The following is a 26,022-nucleotide window of genomic DNA, read 5'->3' on the forward strand; positions in this document are numbered from 1 at the left end:
TAATCCAGATTCTGAAAGCTCAATAAATTGGTCCCCTTCTAGTATTTGATTGAAGGAGAGTATGTTTAATATGTTTACCAATTGGTTATTTTGCAAAGAAAATATTCTTGTTTCCATTTCCGTATTTATTCTGTATATAGCACCCATTTTTGACATATTGTTTGCTTGTGCAGAATGCAGTCTTCATAACTTCACACTAGAAATTAGTTTTTTAAGGGCACTGACAACACATCCAAATAAAAATGCTCAAGTAGCGGAGACTTTTCGGCAGCCTGCAACTGCCGGGACAAGTCCCTGAATAAACAAACAACATTGAATAACAAAATAAGGTATATAATGAATCTTTAAATTGTATGTAAAGGGACTCATTACCTGATTCGAGTTAGGTTGTTAATTGTCATCAATCATGTTAAACTGATCTAAATTCTAAAAAACAAAAAGGTTGAAGTGTTTACTAATTTATTCAATTTAACATATCCTAACAAGTGGTCTTAGGTTGCTCCAAACCTCTCATCAAATTCATCTAACAAACCCACTCTGTGATCACTTTGTTACATCCCTACTTTGTAGCAGCATTTTAATGTAATTACAATCCTATAAAAATTACAACAATGGCTGTGCATACTCTTCTAAAGCTAGTTGCCTATAAATACAACACATTTCTCATGCAATGTAATAAGAATAATAATAATAGTAATATCCACCACAACAACAACAACATCAACAAGCAAAATAATAATAATTACAATAAATATGCATACACATAGAAAGGATGTTTTGTCCACTGTATATAATAATAGAGAACCTTTATGAGGGAGAATCCATAGATTATCATTCATAGAGAGATGTCAAAATAAGTTTATATATAATGTGAAGTATGATAACTTGAGATATTTAGTCATATGATCAATGTGTTGAATTTCTAACTCAACCTAATTCGATCAATATATAGATGAAAATAGAAAAAAATGAGTATAAATATTTTCACCATTAAAATAGAAAGTTATCTATACGATGATTTCATATCCAAATGTTTTTTTATGTTTTCTTTTAGATTGTACATACACATTGGATGTTATTTTTATTATTTTTATATGACACTTGAGCTTTTAATTCATCGTTTGAATAAAGGATACTTTGATAATTATGCATGTATGTAAATGTTTTAATAACCTTAAGTGGGTGTTTGGTTTATGGGTATGAAAAATTATTTTAACAATATATTTTATTATTTCATTTAATTTACTAAGTAATAAAATATTTTAGTATGTCAAAAGATTTATTCTCACCTCAGGTTTGATGTATTTTTTAACTTTCATCCGTAAAATTTAAAAAATCTGAATATCTATTTTTTTTTTTTAAATTTTTTATTAAAAATAAAATCGTTATTTAATAAAAAATTAGAAATTTATTTTTTTATCTATTAATTTAAAAAATTAATAATTTTTTAATCAAAATTATATTTTGTTTCCCTTAAAATTTGATTTTTTTTTTGTCACCATTTTTGGTCTACCACTCCAGAAAGGCCGATTACCGGCCTTGGTGTTTTTTGGCCATAAAAACCACCCAAAATGATTTTAGTGAGGATGGCCGAATGACGTCTCACTATTTTGTGGGCAGTCCGGATTTAACCAGGTTTAAAAAACACTTGTTGTCAGTGATCATGTACTAAACCTGAGATCTCATCCGAAAGAGATGTAGTTCCTTGATGAACAAAACAAATGCATTATTGTGCGCTATGCTCGAGGATTTGACCACTCAGCATTTTAGTTGGGCAGGTGAGTGTATCGTTGGGGTCCTATGCCTTGCATTTCAAAAATATATATATGCCTAACCCATCAATCAAACAATTCTTCATCATTTTTGTCGTTATCTTCTATATTTTTAAGACCAGCTACTTCTGAACTTTTGTTTCACCATTACAAGCGAGACCTTCGTATTTCTGAGATTTCAAAATTTCCATATGCCCACATCATATTTTCAAGAGAGACTACACCTTTGAATTAAACTCTACCACAATATATATATATATATATATATATTAAATGACAGGAAATGTACCTTCCTCTTTTGTAATGTAACGTAAAAAGTCAGCAACTAAAAAGCAAAGTGCCATTTCATTGTCAGACTGACTTCTAGTGCCAAATAGTCGCCTCACCTGCCCCATATCCATCCGTTGAGTTTAAACTTCAAATTTCGAATTGTCTAATACATTATTTATTTATTTTGGTAAGCCCGTTATATATTTATTTATGTCTACTCTTTTCAGAAGATATGTGACAGTGATGCTGGACTGCTTCTTCTGGCGCCAAATTCAAAATATTTGGCGCCATTATCAACTAAACTTCTGTTTACGTCTATTCATGATGGTGCATTTCCTCCATCCTCCCCCTCCCTAAGAAAGAAATGTCGGCCTCATCCTAATAAAAAAAAAAATGTCGATGAAAATAAAAAAGAAAGACGAGAATAAAACATATCGTATATTAATAAATTATTATAATTTTATATTATTTAAAATTTTTAAACTTATTTATATATTTTATTATATATATATTAAAGTGGTTAATAATAATATATATTATTTATGATATTTAAAATAGATATGTTAATTTTAATTCATTTTATTATTTAATATATTTATATTATATTTAAAGATTATAAAAACTTTTTTTTTTGTAGATACAAAGTAGAAAAGTTTTTTTTATAAATATGGAATGAACAATTTTTATTATCCCTTATCAGAAATAAATTTAAAAAAAAAAAAATCTGGCCTACCCCTCCCCTGGCCGTCCCTACACAAAGTTATATTTGTAAATCTTTAGTTGTTTTGAAAATTGCAAAAATTTCACAATTTATGAGAATTTATTTCTAAGGGTTGAAAAAAAACATAAAAAGGAGTTGTGCAGGCAGGCCGGACGGCAGACAGCCCACCAGCAATCACCACCAGTGCGTGTCCGTGACTTTTTAATTTATCCATACGCGTTTACTGCTAATAATGTTCTCACGCTCGTATAGCACCGGATAACTTTGCATTCATGAGAAAAAATTAGGTGGCACGGCCGTTTTTCATTGGAAACTGTGATAAAACGTAATTTTCAATCTTTTTAATTTGAAAATTTATATATCTACGTGGCGTTATTTTTTTAACAAAAATTATTTAATTTTATTATAAATTATTAATCTATATTTATTAATAAATTATAAAGTTATTATGAATGTTTAATATACATGTTAATTATTGATTTTTTAAAATTTTGTAAAATTATAAAAATTCTTTTATCATTAAAATCAAACATCTTTCTCAACCAAAAAATTAATGGATAATTTTACAATTAAAATAATATAAAACTTAAAGAGTTCTCAATTTCATCTATTTTATTATCAAAATATTTTTTTCATCAAAATTACACCGTAAATTTTGTTATTAGTAAATCCAAATTTAACCTCTAACGAGATTATATAAGACATGGTTGAGATTAAGATAGCTGACCCTCTCACAACCCACTCAAACTCATGGTTTAGATTAAAAAATTAAGAAGAGTAAGTGATTTAAAGAGTGTAAGAGTTGAAATAAATAGGCGGAGTGGCTTAGTTTGAACATGATCAGGAAAGACGTTCGTCAATTTATAGTGGTGGTAAAAGGGAATTCATTAATAGAGTATATGATGGTGGTAAAAAAAACAAATTTTAGTGGATTAGACGTGGACAAAGTTGAACACAAAGATAAAACTTAAAAGGGTCAAGATGAATAAAAATAAAATATATGGGATCAAATAAAAAATAATAAAATTTCAGAAAAATCTGTTTAAAATTTTAAGGATTACATCGATATTTTATTTATTTATCTCTATTTGTTTCATTTTTATTTTTAGAACAACATCTCAGGATTAATAACTGTTGACGGAGATAAAATTAACTGGACTGGACTTTCAGGCGCAAAGGGAAAGTGTGTACACGCGTGTTTAATGAGAGTGGGACTATATTTGTAAACCGTCTCTAACAGAACGCCAAAACCAATGAACTGCGCAGTACCACTTATCCTCAAAAGACATTATTACCCTTAATGGAACTTTGATATCCTCTCATATACCATTGAAATATCGAAATTCAGGTTTAAAAACAAAACAAATCAGCCATCGAATCAAATCGATATAATTATCGAATTTTAAAATTTTATTAAAAAAGAAATAAAAAATCAGTTCCCGCCCTTTTGACTAATGTGATGTCTTTTTCAGAAGGTGTCGCGTGGCCCACAGCAACTTCCTTCCTCCTTACGCTCCTAATAAATTTTTTGTCACTTTTAGCGGGAAAGTTATTGAATTAATTATAATTCTGTTTCAAGTCCGGGGATAACCGTCGTTATAACGACCAAATATTTATAGGGCCCTGGTCTTGGCACATTAGCTTCTAGGTGACGTTGGCTATAAAGGCTTGATCCATCCAAGGATGACTATTTTGAACTTAACCTTATTTGTTGTATAATCCCCAAAAAAACAAAAAAAGAAAAAAGGGGCAAAAGACCTCATTCCCACCCAAGGTATAACAAAATCCTTAAATCGCACTCTTTAATTTTTTTTTAACTTAAATATTTATTTAAGAATAATTTTAATTAAAATTAAAGATAAGATTATTATTTAATAAAAAATTTATAAAAAAATAAATTTTTATCATATTTTTTCTCTAATTTGATAATCTCAAAATTTTTTTCAAAGTTTAAAATGTACTTATTTTCCTTTTTCTTCTTTTTCATCGATCACCTCTTATTGTTTTGATTTTTGTTTTGTTGGAGACAAAAATAAAAAATTTTTATCTGAGATAAGACAAGTGTTTTTGTCTTTATGACAAAGATGATGGTCTTCATCTAAAACGAAAACGATGGTCTCCATCTCTTACAAATAATAAAAAGAGTTGATCAACTAAGAGAGAAAAAATAGGAAAGACTAACTAAAAATTAAAAAAAAAATATCATTGAAGAAGAAAAAATATCCACTTTTTGGACTTAAAAAAATTGAAAAAAATATGATAAATTTTTAATTAAAATTTTTAATAAAAAATTTCTAAACCTGGTGAAAACTTTTGACCCTAAAATAATTTTTAATTTTTTTAATTAAATAAAGGTTTAAAGTTTTCTGAATAGAAAAGAAAAATTTTGAGAGCTCAGTAGACCTCGTCGAAACTTTTGACCCAGAAAAAGAATTTCATAACTGAATTCAGAGAGGCCTATCATTTTTAATATCAAAGTAAATAAAAAAAAATTATTTTTTTAAATCGTAAATAAATTAATGATAAATATAGAAATTACGAAAGGGACAATGGCACTTAAGCTGGTGAATCTGGGTTAACGCCACGTAGTCATAAGATTGAGACTCGCACGTTATATAGTGTGGATAATGCTGTGCTCACTAGGGGGTTCACGGGTTGTCTGTGACACCTACTTACTTTAGCTTGCTTCAAGAAGCAACAACGAGGGCAGGCAAAAACTGTGAAAATTTATCATTAAAATGATGGTTTACTCATTATGGCATATATTCACATGGGGCAATTAATTGAATAAATAATTAATAAAAAAAAACCATTCATTTTAATTTTAAATAAAAATATTAAAAATTATTTGTTAGGTAAATCTCATAATGTGGCCACCAGATCTAAACCTAACTAATTAAAATTATTTGAATTTCTATTTTTGAATTTGGTTTTCGAATAAACTTGTTTGATTGCAATTAAGAATCATAGAAGATGCCAACAACGCAAGCAAAGTTCCAAAAGAGGCTTGAATCTTAATTCAATTTATTCAAAAATTGGAATACTATGGAAGAGGACAAAAATGGAATTTCATTAATATAAGCTGTTTAATTTAATTTAATTTAATCTAATCTCATTATCCATTTAGACCTTGTTTGGAATGGATTGTTTAATCCATATTATTAAATTGCTGGATTAAATTAACAATTCTTGCATCCCCTAATGAAACATAAATGTTGAGTATTCTAAGCTAGCTCTAACAAGTAGGACCTTCTTTAATCACTTAAGAGCATTCTAAATTGCAAATTTTCTGGCATGTTTCCCTACTAATAACTATTTTCCTAAGTTCTTAAATCTATTATACTTAATTTGTCTATTTTTCTAATAACACTATTGGGTGGTTATTAAGATTCAATGCCCCAACTTAACTTTAAGAATGACCAAGTTTAGGGTAAAACTTATGATAAACTTTAGCTCAAAGATCACATATAAAAGTTTCAAAAACATTCAAATTCGTTCATTCCCTTTTGATTCTTGTGTGCAAATATTACCCCATTAGGCCAAGTTTATAGAAAAGAGATACAAAATTATACACACAGAACATTAGAGAATTTATTTGGATTCCTAGCTTAGGTAGTTTGCACCTATACATGCAAGAAATGAGAGATATGGATGACAAGGATGACGATGATAAGGTTGAACAGGAAGAATACTTCACCGAAAATACAATTGCATTTGAATATACTAGATAAAAAATAAGATATCTCAAACACTTAATCAAATAGTCAATGTTATAGAAATAATGGGTTTATTCTTAGATAACATTTACTACTATCACCACAAATTATATTAAGTTGTTGAAGCATCTCCCAAGATTTGCCCATTGTTTATGTTTGCTACAAAGGTGTTTGTTGTTCCATATTTAAGAAAAGTTTTTGTTGCACTAGAAGATGATGATCTTCTGTTGTCATGGCTTGAGAAGCTACAAAAAGAGAAACAATGACAACCTTCATCCATTAGTTTTAGCTAGTTTGATTTTTATCTAGTTATCCTGTTCTTGTTGACTATTTGTGATGGGTTGTTATAATTATGAATTAAAATTTTGCATTTGAATACATGATTTATCTGTTTTTTTTTTTAAAGTAATTTTTATAAAGTTTCATAAGTATGAAAGAGATTTAAACCCAAGTTTCATATCTGAAAGTTTTAATACTTTACTGATTTTGTTAACCTCTGTTTTTTACACGACCTATCTGTTGCTAATATTTATTTTACGTATTATTGTAAAAATTGAGGGAATTGAAGAAGAAAATGTTGGCTTTAGTTGTTATAGATGTTTTTAGTGTATAGTATATACACATATGTATTTATGAGTGGATAACAAATTGCGGTTCTTATATTAAATGACCATATAGTTCGTTGTCGTGAAATGTGTTTACAATGAAAAAATATGTTTTTTTTGTTAGTTTATGTAGAATGTTAGAAAAAGTTATGAATTTCTAGCTCCATATAAAGAAAAAAAGATACCATCTTCCTTTTTCAATTTGGATAGCCCTTTCAAAATGTACAAGAGTTGTTTAATAAAAAAACATTTATCTTTGTAAAGTATGATAGAGAGAACCTTTGGTACATGATAAAATAAACATGTAATTTTGGATTAAAATGTCATACATTGATTTCGAACATTAAGTTTCATCTATTACAACAACTATTGATGATTCGTAATTTCACTTACGAATAAATCATTGAAATCGTAAGTTTGAAATATATGTTAGTCATATGAAACCGCCTTCTTAAAGTAAGAGGTTACAAATGTTGACGATGTTTCCGTTGTTGAGCAAGAGACTATTGCAAGTGAAATACAAGATGATTGGATACTAAATGATGTGTGAAATAGCATATGTTACTTTATGTTGATAAAATCATATATAAATATATGTTGATAAAATCATATATAAATATATAATATAACTAACTAATTACAATTTTTATTACTTTAATGGATTTTATATGAAGTTGATATTAGACATTTTAACATGTAAACTTTATTATATAATTATGGTTGTTATGTTAGTATTATATTTTTCTAGAGTTTTCACAATTTATGAATTTTTTTTTTTAATATAACTGATATGCATATTCAATATTATTAAGTATAAAAGTAGAATAAAATAACAATAAAATTATGTATACAATTTTATATAATATTATTTTATCTGTAATTTTTAACTATTTAATTATATGATAATAATAATAATAATTATTATATATATAAAATTATAAAAATAATATTACTCATAAAATAATAAGTTAGAGTAAGAGAGAGAAACACATATTTGCTTAGTATAATAATTTATTAAAATCTTGGTTTAGGGTTTAAAGAAATAGAGTATACTTTGAATTTAATTTAAGAATTTAAGCATAATGATAAATTGGTAGATAAAGCTCTAAATACTAGAGATATTTGACATTTTAATATAAATTATATTTTTAGATTATTTGTTAACTATCACAATAAAATTATAATTATTAATAATGTAATAACTATAAATTATACTAAATACATAAGAATTAATTATCATATAATTATTTATTTTTATAATACAAGATGAATTTTATTAAAAGATTATAATAATTTTCTTCTTGAGGTATAAGGTAATTAATAATTGAATTAAAAAAATTAATTAATATCATAACCTATTTTTATAAACAATAAAATTAAATATGTATATGTATATATATATATATATATATTTACATAATTTAGATATGTAAATAATTTATCATTATATAATTAAATAATTTTAAATTAAACATAAAATAACATCAAATTATATAATAATATTTAAATTATATAAAAAATATGAATATATTATATTATTTTTATATAAAATCATTTGATAAATAAATAATATTATATAAATAAATAATAGATAAAAATTTATACATAGAAAATAATATATCATTTTAAGATTAGGTTAATTAGATTATATTATATTATTATATAAATTTATATTTATACTTATTATATATATATTATTTAATTATAATAAAATAATGTACAATAAAGTTATCGAAGTTAATTAATTACGTATTTGAATATTAATTGATAATGATTATGTCGTTACTTTAATCAGAGACACTTACTGCTACAAATGAAGACAGAGAATGTGCTTCTTTCAACTCAAATCGTAAGTGGGTTCCACCTGTAATCATCTTAATTAACGTTAAACCTTTTTCAAATTAACCCTGACCTCCCTGCTGAGTGGGAAATTATGTGTTTAATTCTAATTTACATAAATTTGAAAAATAAATTATCAGCAGAAATATTTTTCATTAATTACAAAAAACTAATTTTATAACTTTCAAATATAATTAATTGCTAATAACAAATATGATCGATTAATGAATGTCATAACCCCCTAACTTGAAATGACAAATTTTTGGTCAATAAAGACATTAATTTTGACAAGGAAAATACTAAAAATTAAACATTAAAATGGACTATATAAATTTTTTTTTCTTTTAATCATGAATAAAATATCTTAAAAATATTATAAATTATGTATTGATAATGCACAGATGGCAGGCAGATTACGCAGCAGCACCAACGTCTCCATCCACCGTGCCGTCTTACTCATTCTCTGTGCCGAATATTTTTCTTACAAATTTTTTGAACTGTCTCAAAGCAGCCCTGAAACCTTAATAAAAGCACCTTGTCGTCAACATTCTCTACCTCCTCTCTTTCTCTCCTTACTGTTTACTCTCCTTTTGTTGGGACTTGGGTCCCTCATTTTCTCTTTCAAACTCAGAGCTCGCTCATTATTAAATCTTCTTCACGCAGCTCCCAAAGCTAAGCCAAACCCTCCTCTCTTTTCTCTTCTCTCCTTTTTTTGTGGCTGTTATTTTTGTGGCTGTCAAATGGCCGCGTTTGAGTCCTTAAAAGATGACGTTTTCTGGTTACCTTCAAAGTTTGAAGATGCACTTCTCGTGGATAAAGAAAATACCCCTGTTGTGATGAAAGGTTTTGTGAAGAGAGATGCTGAGATGGAGAAGCCCACCAGTCTCTGTTTCCCTACTGAGTTTCCTTACGAGTTTGACTCGTTCGATTCAGCTCTCAGTTGTCCGGTGGAGTCAGTGAACGGTCCAACTGAGACGGAGAACACCAGCGACGAGGAGGACTTCCTTGCCGGGTTAACTCGCCGTCTCACTCAATCCTCAACTCAGAAGCTCGCTGTCCCTGGTCTCACTAAAGACAAGCTCGAGGTCTACTGCAGCAAATCCTTGTTTGTCGATTTTACTTCATGTTTTTAAAAATTTTTAAGCTCTTGTTCTGACTTCTGACGCTTCTCTCTTTTGACCAGAGCTGGGTTATGGCCGGGTCACCCGAGTCGACTCTGAGTGGAATAGGGAGCTGGTCAGTGTCAAGCAACGGAAGCCCAAACGGTTCCTCTTCTCCTCCGTCGACGCCGTTTGGTGAACAAAACGACACGTGGGACCTTATATCTGCCGCCGCAGGACAGGTCGCTAGGTTGAAGATGAGTCACGGAGGCGTCAAATACGACGTCAACAACAGCCATGGCGGAGGCCTTATTGCTGCTCCTATGACCACTCCAAGCCCCGTGCATGTTATCAAAAGCCCCAACTCTGGCTCAGATTCGAGCAAATCTGGTAATTATAGCCCTGCTCAAACAATTCAGGTGAGTTATTTTGAAAGAAAATTTAACCACATACATGATTTAGAACTTCAATTAAATGTAACTGATAAATAAGCATACATTACTGCAGTATCAGATGCTAAGGCCTCACAACGGCGGTTTAAACAGTGTGATGCGGGGAAGACAGCAAGTGAGGTCAACGTGGTCGACTCAGCCACAGCCACAACAGATCCAGAGTAAAGCCAGAAGTGTTGTTTATGAAAACGCGAGATGTGGGCGTTCTGTAGTCTTGTCTCAAGCTGCATGGCCTCCGCTTCAAGTTCAGCAACATCAACATCAACAACCACAACACTCTGCTTCGGCCATGAAACCTGTGTTTCTTGGTGGATCTGCTGGCGTCAAAAGAGAATGTGCTGGTACTGGTGTGTTCTTGCCGCGGAGATATGTTAACAACCCTTGCGATTCTCGCAAAAAATCAGGTAACAATTGAAAAGAAACTTCAATTTTTTGTAGATTTGGATTGTTTTTGTTTCAATTTTGACTAAATACGCGGGTTTATTGTTTTTCTCTTCAGGCTGTTCAACTCTTCTACTATCAGCGAAGGCTGCTCAGGGTTTGAATCTGAGTGTCGAAGACATAAATGGGAATAATGCTCACTCTCACCACCGATTCAATACGGCTCTTGGTCTCCACTATGGTGGGTTGAAATAAAACTCTGTTTATTAAAGACAAGTATATATAGTTTCTCTTTTTGGTGAATTTCTTAAATGAATTTCTCTTAACTTGATAGATGCTGTAATGGCGAGAGGAACCGAGCTTTTGACCCTTCAAAAGCAACGAAGCATAAGACCTGAGGCTGCTCCACTAAATCATGAAGTACATCTTCCTCAAGAGTGGACATATTGAAGAAAAAAACAATTAGTCTCAGATTTGATCTCATTTTGTTGGAAAAAGTTAAAAGAATTAAGTATAACGTCAGTGATTTCTGAAACAGAAACATGGGATTTGGTTGTTGTAAGGTAAGAAATTAAGAAAGTGAGTGTAGTTAGTTGAAGAACAATAATTAATTAATTAATTATGTTGGAGGTTTTGTGGGGTAGATTTAGCTGAATTAAGAACAAATTACAGGAAGAAGGGAAGAGGGTTTTTGGGTGAAATAAGTGGATTTCATCTTCTGGGTTTGATGTATTCGGGCTTGTAATGTCATTAACTTATTTTTTGTACAAGTTGTCTGGTTGTAGAAGGCGAATCCACAACCCTCTTGATGTAAATTATATCCCTTGGCAGATATAATTTTAATAAGAAATATTTATTATTATTATTTTATTTATCTTTATTTCTCACAATTTCCATGTCAGTTTGGCTTTACCTTTTTACCCTTCTCCCAAACTTGAAATCCGAAAAGAAATTATAATGAATTTCAAGGCCTGAGATAATGTTTTTAAAGAAGTGTGTACTTTAAAAAGCATATTAAAATAAAAAGGGGATTGCTTCAGCGTGAAGCAGGGGTGGGTAGGGACGGACTGTGATGGAGTAATGTTTGAGTTTGCTCGTTTAAGATTTTTTTTTTAATAAGAAATTTTATTTTTAAGTAAAATTAATTATATTAAATAAATAAAATTTTAATAATTTTGTTAACCCTTGAAGTCTGACTTCTCGTTAACTTAGTTACGTTTCCCTCTTCTTTTTATTCAAAAAAGTCATCTTTAGTTGCTCTGTGTTCGTCAGTTTTTCAATCTTCTTTTCATACCAAATCCATTTCTTAATTTACTTCCGGCTTCGAAATTAGTATTTAACTGGGCTGGGCTGATCTCAAGTGTTTGACAGAAAGGCAAATGGAAGAATCAATGCAATAAATTAAGTTAGTTTACATTATATTCAGAACCAAAACCAATGTGTTAATAATTTTATAGATGGGGTTTCAGTGTTAGCTGGGTCAGCATAGCAGCGAGCGGTTTTGAACAATTTCATCCTCAAGATTTTAAGACTGTACAAACACAATCAATACTTTCGAAAAGTGACCAATACACCCAAATACCTTATTATTTAAATGACTATATAAATCTCCCTTTGTCCACTGTTTCCTTTTCGATTTTATTTTAAATATACGGAAGATTTTGATTTTTTTTTTTATGACTTCATCCTTATCATATTATACTTCTTTTTCCCGTTTTTATTTTCTTCCATTTTAATTGTTTTGATTAATTATTAAAATAATAAGATTATAAATATTTATTTTTATATCTAATTTGAGTATACAAATTATATATTAATATATAATTAAAAAATTTAAATTAAAGATAAAATACTAAATATCTAAATTATGAGAGAGAGAGAGAGAGTTGCTCAGGGGAAAAAGAAATAGACTCTGATCTCATTTGGAAATTGGGTTTGAAGCAGAGGCAAAGAATTAAGTTAGAGAAGCTGTCTAGTGTCAACACGTGGAAGGCTCTGAAAATTATTAGAACGAAAAAAAAAAACTTGATTTTCTTAGTAGATTCATTTATTTTTAATTGGGCTGCTTTGATCTTGATTTCGGGTCTATGACTAGTCCGGAATAATGGCCCCTTTCAAGATTTTTTTTTGTTTTTTGCATACATTAGCCGAAATTGTTCTGTTCTTTAGGGGGTAGTGGCTTCATTTCTACTCTACCTCAATCACTTCATTTCTTGCTTACAACTCACGTATACATAAATTATTACCTAGAATAAAAGTGAAGTGGTTTATTAGATGAATAAGTACTACATGATTTTATTAATATTTGAATGATTTAGCTAATATCTGAATCAGTTCGTAAAAGTATTATTCAGTTAATAGCTATCCAAGAAATAATTTGTTTTTCAATAAAAAAATATATGTTTTTGATAATGTAGTAGAAATTAACCTATTTTTATTTTTATGGTAACATGATGTATATTTATAAGCTTATAATGGGAGATATATTGACAAGGAAGGAAGCATTAAGATGAGAGGAGGAGGTGGATTAGTTTCAAAATTAATGAAGTTATGCATGTGATAATCATAATTAAGATTATAATTATTTTGATTAAGGCAACTCCACAAATGGTTAAACCAATCAAAAGTTCAACCACTCTTTATAGTGCTATCTATTGTGGGTAGCGTGCCTCAAGTTATCATGCCACTACATTGCATAGTGAAGAGTTATAATGTTGCCTATAAATTTCACCCTATCTTAATAATTAACCAATAACCCTATCTTAATAATTAACCCTACACACCACACACCCCCCCCCCCCCCCCCCCAAAAAAAAAAAAATCAGTAGGGCAAAAATAGAGTTGCTAAGCACCCCTTTGTTTTGCTTGTTTGCTGCAATTTTTTCTTTTTATTATTTTCCAAAGTCATGGGCTCTGGGTTCATTGATAAAGGCCATGGGCCTTACGAGAATGGGACTTGAGTAAAATAATGGGCCTAGAAGCTTAAACACAAATTATTCATATAATATGATAATATTTTATATAAATAAGTAAATAATTAATATATATTATTAAATAATTAAGTTATTTTAAATAAATAATAAAATAATATTTAATTATATGATGTACACATTAAATGTGTATCCGTTTGTAATATTGCTTATAATATAATTGTGAATTATGATTTTTAAGGCTTGAACTTCTATTGATGAAAAACTTGTTTTTTCACAAACTCGCCTATACACCCACAATATACTTTTCTGTTACTAATTATATATTACAGAGAAAGACACGTAAATTTATTGAAGAAATTGTTTAAGTGGATGATATTTCAATGACCTTAATGTCAGTTTTTTTCTCTAATTGTTTGGGCTCATGACTCCATTTTTCATGGAAGCCTTAACTTGGTTGGTCTTGACATTCTCCAGTAACCTAAATCTTCTCAAGAACTAACTACCGCTCATTTCAAAATGATGTTAAGCATTATACAGTATTTTGCTTATAAGATATCTATTTGAAAGGATACCTCTATTACCTCCGCAAAGATCCAAGCCATCTTAACTATCAATCAACCACAAGACCGATAACCAAAAACATATGATATGAAAGAAAACTTTATAAGAAGAAAATGATACTCACTGTAGTTATACCTTTGTAGGAAAGAAATAAAAACCAATGGAATGTCAAACTCTCAAGACATACCTCAAAAGCCACTTCTAACAAGATATTCACCTTTAGCCTGACCTCTACTTCAATGATTCAAGTGTTCTTCTTGCATAGATTTCTAAAAAGAGTCTAAGACAAAGATTGAGACATAACCCAAATTAGGAATCCATCCCAAGGTTGTGAAAGCTCATAGAGGAATGATGACATGCTTACAAGAAGAAGCAATAAAGATGCATAACACCTTCACACGACCATAAAAGGTACATAATGACATCAAATATAGTGGCAAGTAAGCACATGCCCCTTTTTAATTGATATGAAAGCCGTAAAGAAGCTCATCTTTTTCACTACCTTGATCCCTTTCTCCATAAGGGATTTAGACTTTGAGCTTTCCTCTTCCATTAGAGTCATAAGAAGACCTTAACTCTCACTTGTATATAGAAAAATGTAGCATATCAGATAAAACCCTATCATGGAACTTTCGGAATTAAAAAACTCACTGTCTTAAGGAACAATGACAATACTCCTCAAATCATTAAAAAGACATTCAAAAAACATTTCAATACCTACGAGAATAACAAGGGGAGAAGACTTTATTTTATGTAAGCAATTTAGGTCACTATCCTTTTATAGACAAAAACAACAAAAGGAGAATTCACCTTAGTCATGCAAACTCGTCTACATACATGTGTTGACCATCTTAATGTGTAAACAACGCATGGCCAATTACATTTCACAAGGAAAAGGAATGATAAGATATATATACGATTCAAACGTCACCAAGTCATATTATTGCACGTCTCATAAAAAAGCTATGATAAATCTCTAAGTGGCAACATCCCTTCAAAGTAGAAAATTCTCAAAATTCTTGAAATCCTCTTTGCACTTTAAGAACTAGAGTCTAATTGTCATACGGTTTATTCGAGCTCTCAAGATTTCTATTCGAGGCTTATCTTCAAATGAGTTCAAGATGTCATTCAATGTTCAGATGATACTTTAGACGATCCCTATCTAGTATTTAGTAAGGGAAATAGGAAAATCCCCTCAAGTTGAGATAACCAGTAGACTTTCACTAAAAAAGAGATCTGTCTAGGATCTTCTATAAATATTTTGATCCTATTCTGCATCAATAATGACACAGTAGAATATATCTTCATCTTTCTAAGCGGGATATTTCCAATATTCACAATATTTATTTTTGAATAAATTGAAATACGAATACATTAATTAAAATCTCAACAGAATCATGAATCCTTATTCTATTAGTTTGAATGTAAATTTTTCCTATGTAGTCCTATAAATGTGAAATATTATTTGAAAAAAATAGAGATAACAACAAATACTAAACTATCTTAGTTATTCAATTGTAATCTAACTATACAAAGTCGTTAATCTATAATCAATATGAAAAATTTTGTTCCTAATTCATCACACAAATAAGGATTAAAAAAAATGTTTCCAAGTCTTTGTACAAACAAGAAGAAGATTTGTTTTGTCCTTAAAAGTGGTCTTTAAAGTTTATAAATATTCTCTTTTGAGATGAAACTAAGTTATTTGAAAAAATAATTATTCATTTATGAACAAAAATTTTTGTTTAAAAATGAGTACCCTTTAATGATGAACCAATATTTTGTCTATAATGACTATTTATTAAAAATAATTTCTTTTTCATAGATATTATTTTTTAATAACATAGTTTTTATGATAATTTAGTTTGTTGTTCCAATTAATTTTTTAGGATAGGTTTTTTATTTTTTAGGATGAAAATTTTCGTCATCTTTTATTAAATATATTCTAGTGTAGATTTATGCATTTTACTCATCGAATAAAAGTGTAGATTTTTTTATTTTTTCTAGATCAAATTAATGAGGACCACTCCATATTTGCACCCAACCGTTTGAACTCATTATAATACTGTGAGAGAAGTGTAACGAACTAAGTTAAAATAATAATCCAATTATTATTTGAAAAAGATTTATGGAGTATTACCATGAAAACTTCAATGTGCTATATACATAAATAAGTTAGACCATAAGTTGAAAGTGATAACCAATATGAATGAATACAAAGGAAGGGTGCATATTGTGTTTTTCAACCATTGCTCTGGAGTTACAATTTAAATCTACCATGGTTTGCTCACATAGACTATCATTTCGATTGGTTCATCGAAGAAGACACATCTGTTGTTATTATATGACGTATGACAGTACCACAATAAGAACTCTGATTAAGTATCCATCGATCGCGAGTTCAAATGACAATCCTTAGGTACCACAATTTGATCGTTAATTGCCTACTTAATCTCCTTATGGGATAATAACCTGTGAATGCCTGAGAAGTATTTCTCCCTCAGTCAAGGCGTCCACGTGCAATCAATGTAGTTAGATACGTCCATATCTTCCTTGAAAATCAGACCAGTGACTAGCGCAAACTCCATAGGGTTGAATCGAGACTTAACACCATTTATTCTGAATCACATTTCTCTGTCTGGGTACCCACAGTTAATCATCCGAAGTAACATCGAATGTATAAAAACGACACTAAATCGTGGCTCAGTCAAATCTAATAAGTGTCCATAATAGATTATTCGAAAAATAGCTCTCTAAGTAAATGTTAGTTTATTCCTAATTATAGTCAAGATATCCATCTTTGTTTGAAGCAACATGTGCTCTCGGAATCTGTATGCATCATGAAATCTATATGCCATCTCTTGGTAGTTAATTACAAATACCTAAAAAATATATTAATTCTTTAATTACATTAATGAAAGATTAATGAAAGACAATCATTTTTAATTAAAGATTAATCAAATAAATTGGATTATTATTATTAAATTAACATGTTTGACATCAACTAATGTAACATTAGAATAAAAAAAATTGGAATTAGTATTATTAAAATGAATTTTTTTATGAGCAACATTTAAAAAAAATGATAGGTGACAGGTAAAATTAGAATCAAACTTGACAGAGAAAATGTTGGTTGGATAAATTGAAAACTTATTATTAAGTTAATATGATTGATATCAACTAATATAACATTCGAATAAAAAAAAGCTGTATTATCATTATTAAAATGAATTCTTGCATAACATTGAAAAAAATTTATTTCCAAATTGCAACGATTAGCTAAGTAACAATATTCTGAGCTTAAATTGAGATTTACATTTACTTAATTGATAATTTATATTAAATTATTTAATTAAATTCAGATTGAATTAAATTTAATTGATATTTGTAATTTATATTGAAGTACTTAATTGAATTCAGATTGAATTAAATTTAATACGATACAATTATGTTTCTGTTTTATAACTTACCTGTCGTTCTGCCATTATTTCGTTGCTGCAAATCCAACAAGTTTCATCATTGGTCGATTGCTCACTGAATTTTCTTCCTACAAATTTGTGTTAAATATGTTAACTCTTATATATTATATATCTATACTATATATAATATGATCTTCTCGGGAAGACAATTGCAAAAGTTTGTTGTATATTCACGTGAATGAAGGAAACAAACATTTGAAAGTATTCCTTGCAAATATTCTATGTTTTTCTGTAATATTTCCTGCACAAATATTCTCTGTCATATTTGTTTTGTTTCTTGGGATATATATATATATATATATATATATATATATATATATATATATATATATATGATATACAAAAGAGACAAGTATTCTTTGTATATTCAATATCAAGACGTTTAGTGTATGCTCTTCATGGGTGACTTCTTGGAGTATCTTTTTATGTGTTGTTTTAATATAAGATTAACGCCAATCAAAATTTAGGGAGATAAGATCAAGTGAGTTTAAAGTTTTTATAGATTTAATCTAAAAAATTTAAACTCAAAAATTTTAAATTCATTTGATCTTATTTAACATATATATATAAATATATATAAATTTTGTTTTAAATATTAATGTTAGATATCTATATATGTTCTCTCTCTGTAATGCATAAAAAGAAAAATATAATACTGTTATTTTTGTTTGATTTTTTAAAGTTAAAAATAAGAATAATTTAAATATTTTAATATGTAAAATGATAAAAATATTTAAAATATAAAAAATATGAAATAAACGTGTATACGGCCAAACTTGAGTAAAAATATCAATTTCCCTTGAGTATAAGGAGAAATCTGGTTAAGCAGCTCCATGGATAACCAAACCAACACACAGATGAATCAAAGAAAGGGGCGGAGATTGGTTCTATTTCCTCTGCCGTTTCAAGGCCACATAAATCCAATGCTTCAACTGGCAAACATTCTTCACTCTCAAGGCTTCTCCATATCCATAATACACACAAACTTCAACTCTCCAAACCCTTCAAATTACCCACACTTCACTTTCCATTTCATTACTGAAAATTTATCTGAAACTGAAGCTTACACTACAGATCTTGCCGTTCTTGTTCAGCTGCTTAACACAAAATGTGTAGAGCCTTTTCAGGATTGCTTAACTAAGTTGTTGTCAGATGTTGAAGAGGAGCCAGTTGCTTGCTTGATCTCAGATGCTATATTTCCCTTCACTCAAGCCGTTGCTGAAAATCTCAAACTCCCTAGGATGGTGCTAAGAACCGGAGGTGCTTCCTCCTTTGTTGTTTTTACTGCTTTTCCATTTCTAAAAGAAAGAGGGTATCTCCCCATTCAAGGTGTGTGTTTTCACACATTTGTTGTTCACACCTGTGTTTTCTTTAATATTTCTGATTAAGAATCAGTTTTCACCTCCTTTGCTGTTCATTAAATTTTCTTTTAGCAGATTCTAAATTAGAAGAACCTGTGGTAGAGCTTCCTCCTCTTAAGGTAAAAGATATTCCAGCGATCAAATCGCGGTCTGCAGAAACAATTTATGAACTAATAGATGGCATGGTTGATGGAGCCAAGGCCTCTTCAGGAGTTATTTGGAATACATTTGAAGATCTTGAACAATCAGCACTGGCAAATCTTCGCCAACAATTCTCCGTCCCTATGTTTCCAATAGGTCCATTTCACAAATGCTTTCCGGCCTCTACAAGTAGCTTGTTGACACAAGATCAAAGCTGCATTTGCTGGCTAGAGAAACAATCACCCAAGTCAGTAATCTACGTGAGCTTTGGAAGTCTTGCTGCAATCAAAGAAAATGAATTTTTAGAAATAGCATGGGGGCTAGCTAATAGCAAGCAGCCATTTTTGTGGGTGGTTCGACCTGGATTAACCAATGGTTGTAAGTGGCTCGAACCATTACCAAGTGGGTTCCTGGAAATGATCGATGGAAGAGGATATATTGTGAAATGGGCTCCACAACAAGAGGTGTTAGCCCACCCTGCTGTTGGAGCATTTTGGACTCACAATGGGTGGAATTCAACATTGGAGAGCATCTGTGAAGGTGTTCCGATGATTTGTATGCCTTGTTTCACTGACCAAAGAGTCAATGCAAGATATGTAAGTGATGTTTGGAAAGTTGGGGTGCAATTGGAGATTAATGGTCTTGATAGAGATAAGATTGAGAAGACAATTAGAAGAATAATGGTGGAGAAAGAAGGAGAAGAATTCAGAGGCAGAATTTTGTGCTTGAAGGAGAAGGCTGATATTTGTTTGAGGCAGGGTGGTGCTTCAAGCGAATCCTTGAACAGCTTGGTTAGCCACATTTTATCATTAGATTCAATCACTTTCAACACTCATTAAGTCCTTCGGTTACTTTTTCCAGTAATGATCTCCTGTATGCACTGTTGATTTTAGTGTAATACATCTTAGTAGTTAAAATTAATATTCAATAAATCAATACTGAATCAACTTCTCTTTCAAAATGAGTTGCCAATGTAAACAGTCAAGACTAGATGGTGAGCTGATGCAAATAGTTAATTACATCTGTGGCTTTGGTCCCATCCCATTTGATAGATACTTTTACAAAGAGATGGACTCAGCTTCTGCGGTTCCAATTTAATGACATCAGTGGCTCCATCGCTGCCATCGATGCATCAACTATCCCGCTTTAAATTCTGAAAATATGTGGAAGAAGAGGGCAGAAATACTTAATTAATGCGCAGTATCTGGACACTCCTATAACCCCAGTGGAATTTCAATTTATACACGCAACTTCTATTTTGAGTTGAGGAAAAAACGTGTGGCCTTCTCCTTCTGTTGATTTGTCAAATATAAGTAGCCTCTAACTCGGATGAAATGGCTCTTATTACACTTCTCAGTGTTAATTGTGTGGTGCCTGTTCGGGATTACTTGGCTAAGTTGCTGTCAAATGTTGAGGAAGAGTCTATTGCATGCTTAATTCCGACGATATTGTTAAGAACTACTAGTCTTTTCCTTTCCTGCTTATGCTGCCACTTCACATCTACATGAAAATGGTTACTTCCCCATGCAATGTAAATCTCAGTTGTCATTTCTCTTCGTGTAAAGATAACAAAAAATCTTATCTCTTAAAAGTCTTAAATAAACTTTTGAAAGATAGTAAGAAAAATATTTAAATCAAAACTTGAAGCATATGTTAGGACTACCTTTCTTTTTGTCATTTTACTCCAATAATATTTTCAAATTTTTATCGTGATCGTCTTTTATGATTGAAATTTTTTAGATATATTTTCTGTCAAATCCTGAATCAGAATTATCAATGCCAGACTTCCCAGTTCCCATCAGAACGGATTGGGCTTTTGATGGGGAAAGATTTTACTATGGTGTTCTTGAGCAAAAGCCCATTTCAGCCATGTGATGCTATCAATCGCTTCTTGGATCCTTGCCGTTCAAATTCAACCCAGCCACCAGTCAAGTGAAATTTATTACTCATTTGAATCTACCAATTGATCTGTACTGACAAAGGGTTTCAACTTTTAATTAAGTATTTGCCTTATTACATGTTCCCAATCCAAAACATCCAATGGTGCACATTGTATAAACTGCAACCTATTGGTCTGCAATTTTTTTTAGTAGAATAATTTTCCAGAGCTGTTCTCTTTTTTTTTTCTTATTTTTTTATCTGGCAGATCTAGATCACCAAGAGTTTGTGGATTTACAAATGTTTCTTCCTATCCATCGCTACAGAGCTTGATTATTTAAATAAATTCATTGTTGGATATCTTAAGAAGCTTTTCTTCACCGATTCTCTATTAAATTATGAATTGTAAGATTAATTTCATATAGTACTGCAAGATGATCAAAACAGAAATGAAACTTCAACTTTACTGCCTTTTGTTCTGCTAACCATTGAATTGTTCAATCTTGGCTAACCGATTTAGCAGGACTATTACTCCTCTAGTCCCCTTTGACAGAAAGAAACTGTTGACTGAAATGGGTGAATCTTGCTTGGTTGCCACCCATGACATCATCGGCTGCATCGCTATCATCAATTCATCGACCATCTTACATTAAATTCTGAAAGAAAGGAATACGCATACTTCATCAATGGTGTTGTTCCACCGCTAAGGGATAGATTGAGTGCTAATGGAGGGGTTCCAAATATAAAATAGTAAGGGTTCAAATCTCATCAATCAACATTTTAAGATTAAACTTAGTGGTTGCTTCCTTGTTCCGTGGTTGTGTGACCTTGAAAGGTCTTGCTGTCTCCTTCAATTTGTCCCTTTTCGTAAGCACAGTTGGCTGGCAAATTAAAATATAAAGACAACTAAGCAAGCTGTTTCGTTTTGAGTTGTCTTAACTCTATAGAAAATGGATTTGTACTCTGCCTATATGAACCTTATTCGAGACGCACTTTGAATTGATCATGTGATCACCTAATTTCAGCTGCCCTTTCTCGTTTTCAGTGTATGTATTTGTGTCAAACAGTAAAATATTTACATTAACCAACCCCTCTATTTATTTTTATGGTATACATTACTCCTAAGTTTATGTTGAGAAATTGAGAAACAGGCTAGGAAGCAAGATTCCATGGAGAACCAAAGAGAGTCTGGTATGAAAGAAAGGAAGAAACGCCGAGTGATTCTGTTTCCACTGCCTTTGCAAGGTCACATAAACCCCATGCTTCAGCTTGCAAATATTCTCTATGACAAAGGCCTTTCCATAACTGTAATTCACACCAACTTCAACTCCCCAAACTCTTCCAACTACCCTCACTTCCATTTCTGCTCAATCCCAGATGGCTTATTGGAACTGGGAGCCTCTAGCTCGGATGTCGTAGCACTTACAACACACCTCAATGTTAATTGTGTGGTGCCTTTTCGGGATTGCTTGGATAAGTTGCTGTCAAATGTTGAAGAGGAAGAGTCTACTGCCTGCCTAATAACAGATGCCGCCTGCCATTTCACTCATGCTGTGGCCGATAGCCTTAACCTTCCGAGGATAGTACTACGAACCAGTAGTATCGCTTCTCTTCTTGCTTTTGCTGCCACTTCACTTCTACATGAAAAGGGTTACTTCCCCATTGAAGGTAAATCTCAGTTTTTATCCTCTTCACTTGTAGAAAATGAAAAATCTTGCCTCTCAATTGTGTTAAACTAGTTCTTGGCCTTTTTAATTTCTATCAGATCTTGGATCGGAAGCACCAATGCCAGAATTTCCATCATTAAGGGTGAAAGACATTCCTTTGATTCACACACAAGATGAAGAGAATTTTTATCAATTATTAATCAGCATGATCACTCAGATCAAGGCCTCCTCAGGATTAATATGGAACTCCTTTCAGGAGCTTGAGCAAGATACGCTGAAGACATTGGAACATGACTTTCGCATACCAATATTCACAATAGGCCCCTTTCACAAGTATTTGCCAGCTTCTTCAAGTAGCTTACTATCCCAAGACACAAGTTCAATTTCTTGGTTAGACAAACAGGCCCCTAAATCAGTACTTTATGTAAGCTTCGGCAGCATTGTGGCCTTTAATGAGACTGAATTTCTGGAGATAGCTTGGGGTTTAGCAGGTAGCGGGGTACCGTTTTTGTGGGTGGTTAGACCGGGATTAATCCGTGGATATGAATGGCTTGAGCCACTGCCAAAGGGGTTCCTGGAAAAGCTAGATGGAAGGGCACATATAGTGAAATGGGCTCCCCAACAAGAAGTGCTTGCTCATCCTGCAACAGGAGGATTTTGGACACATAATGGTTGGAATTCCACATTGGAGAGTATATGCGAAGGGGTACCAATGATTTGCCAGCCTTGTTTTGGTGATCAATTGGTGAATGCAAGATATGTGAGTCATATTTGGAGAGTTGGGTTGCACTTAGAAAATCGCCTGAAGAGAGGGGAGATAGAAAGAGTAATTAGAAGAGTAATCCTGGAGGCTGAAGGTAAGGAAATGAGGGATAGAATTATGGATTTAAAGAAGAAAGTGGATGTTTCACTAAGGCAAGGAGGTTCTGCATATCAATCACTAGAGAGCTTGATTAGTTACATAGAATCCTTCTAGATATTCCAGTCTTCCCTTCAATGCTTCTCAAATAAGTTATCCAATGTAATGAACAACTTTCTGTGATAAAGATGACACCTTCAACAAAACTATATTTTTTGTTAATGTAACACCCATACAAAAGTGTAAGTTACTTTAACAAATAGGGCTCAGTACAATATAATAATAAAATGTCGGCCAAAGGACTATTTCCCACCTAAGGTATGCTGCAATCTCAAGTTTCCATCTTTTATCTTTGATAATACCAAACACTCACCCATAAACAGTTAAAATTAACAGAACTCTAATTCCTTAAAATTTTATCTCTTTTTGCCCCCCTAAACTTTAAAAACTAAAAGTTTCCTCTAGCCTAAGTTTTAAAAAATGACAGTTTCACCTTAGGGTTTTGTTTTGAAATCTCTGACGACATCTCCGACTCTATTGCTGACGACCTTTTCCTTCCAAAGCATCCTCTCCTTCCGACTATCTTTTTCCTCCCATTTGGACGTCTGATCGATGTCAGAGAAGCGTTGGGATCGTCTTCCCAGACGAAGAAAAAGTTGTTGTCTTAGTTTGGGAAGACGACCCCGACGAAGTTCTTTATCTCTCAAGGCTTTTCTGATGTTGATCGGGTATCCAAATGGGAGGAAAGAGATCGTCGAAAGGAGAGGATGCTTCGAGAGGAAGAGGCCGTCGGTAATGGAGCTGGAGATGTCGTCGAAGATTTCAAAATGAAACCCTAGGGTGAAACTGCCATTTTTTAAAACTTAGGCTAGGGGAAATTTTAGTTTTTAAAGTTTAGGGGGGCAAAAATTGATTATATTTTAGTTTATTTTTAATATTATAAAAAAAATGATGATTTTACTCTTACCACCGTTAATTTTAACTGCTCATGGGTGAGTGTTTGGTATTATCAAAGATAAAAGGTGGAAACTTGAGGTTGTAGCAGGGTGGCAAATAGTCCTTTGGCCTAAAATGTCCCAATCTTTTCAATTCACTAATTTATTTTTTTATGCCAAATGACTATTTCCCACCCAAGGTTTGATGCAAACCCTACTTTTTATTCGTTAACTTTTGAACATTCAAATATTCACTTATCTATTAAATTTTACTATTGTTATTTTGACAATATTTCACTATTAAAAATCTAATTCGTCATTTATAAATTTTATTTAAACTCAAATTTTAGATTATCTCTTAAGTTTTGAAAAACTACTTTTTCCCCTTAGATTACCTTTTTTCTTTAGGTTTCAAAACCTGCAATTTCCCCCCAAGTCCTAGGGTTTCCTTGGCAAATTCAAAAACCCCCCACATATTTTTCTCTCTACTTGCTGCCACTCCAAGGTTTTGAAATATTGCCAACACACACCTCAATCTCTTATTCCAATTGCTATTGTGTTTCTGGTGTCGTCCATCAAAATCGAGCAAGTTAGCCATCTATTCAGTCACTTTATATACTAATTGTCATCTACAAAAAAAAAATTAATGTTGATAGATGACCTGTCAATTCAGTCGATTGAAATTAAAAATGACATATACATGTAAAAACATTTAATTTATATTATTATAAAGAAATCAAATGAAGAAATATATTTAAACATATAAAACAATATATAAATGTGAAATTATATCATAACTTTTCATATACCAAATCTTGGGCAAATTTTTATCTCATAACTCATGTTATATAGTGTTATCTATACTATCAATGAGTTGATTAAAATTTCATATCATATGTCACATATACTACTAAAGACTCGATCAAAATTTTATAAGCATGTATCATTTGTATTCTTAGTGACTCAATAAAAGTGTACAAAACCAACAAACAATCGAATTGAATTAAATTTATAATTTTAGAGTTCTGAGTAGATATTCAAAGGTTATGGACAATGAGTCAAATCCTATATATTTTAAATTATAAATGAAAATAAGATTTTTTTTGGAAATGTTTCACAAACAATTTTCTTTTGGTTATTAAAAACAATATATTTATAAACCAAGTTTTAACTAAGATAATTTTGTCAAACTATGAAAACATAATTTTCAAATTTGGTTAATATTTTTGAATATATAGGATCGCATTCAAACATTTATATGCAAATAAAATAAATAATACCTACTTTCTTGATTAAGAGTTAAAGTTAACACAAATTATTAGGGGGCGTTTGATTTGAATAATGTTTTTTTA

At 31.0% G+C, this 26,022-nt stretch overlaps 3 protein-coding genes across 3 annotated transcripts; all 3 read left to right on the forward strand.

Moving 5' to 3' along the window:
* The first annotated feature begins 9,437 nt into the window (after positions 1-9,437).
* On the forward strand, positions 9,438-11,730 carry LOC123192383. The gene is made up of 5 exons (XM_044604916.1): positions 9,438-10,008; positions 10,107-10,442; positions 10,531-10,879; positions 10,975-11,097; positions 11,191-11,730. Exons 1-5 carry the CDS (start codon positions 9,664-9,666, stop codon positions 11,304-11,306), a joined length of 1,269 nt encoding a protein of 422 aa, XP_044460851.1. The 5' UTR covers positions 9,438-9,663; the 3' UTR covers positions 11,307-11,730.
* A 6,878-nt stretch (positions 11,731-18,608) lies between these two features.
* Positions 18,609-21,438, forward strand: LOC123193262 (UDP-glycosyltransferase 76F1-like). Its single transcript, XM_044606122.1, has 2 exons — positions 18,609-19,158; positions 19,266-21,438. The coding sequence occupies exons 1-2, from the start codon at positions 18,663-18,665 to the stop codon at positions 20,168-20,170; spliced, it is 1,401 nt and encodes a 466-aa protein (XP_044462057.1). The 5' UTR covers positions 18,609-18,662; the 3' UTR covers positions 20,171-21,438.
* A 679-nt stretch (positions 21,439-22,117) lies between these two features.
* Positions 22,118-24,052, forward strand: LOC123193263 (UDP-glycosyltransferase 76B1-like). Its single transcript, XM_044606123.1, has 2 exons — positions 22,118-22,877; positions 22,975-24,052. Exons 1-2 carry the CDS (start codon positions 22,379-22,381, stop codon positions 23,850-23,852), a joined length of 1,377 nt encoding a protein of 458 aa, XP_044462058.1. The 5' UTR covers positions 22,118-22,378; the 3' UTR covers positions 23,853-24,052.
* Positions 24,053-26,022: the final 1,970 nt, after the last annotated feature.

The sequence above is a fragment of the Mangifera indica genome, chromosome 12 (assembly GCF_011075055.1).
Source record: "Mangifera indica cultivar Alphonso chromosome 12, CATAS_Mindica_2.1, whole genome shotgun sequence".
In the NCBI taxonomy this organism is placed as follows: Eukaryota; Viridiplantae; Streptophyta; class Magnoliopsida; order Sapindales; family Anacardiaceae; genus Mangifera; species Mangifera indica.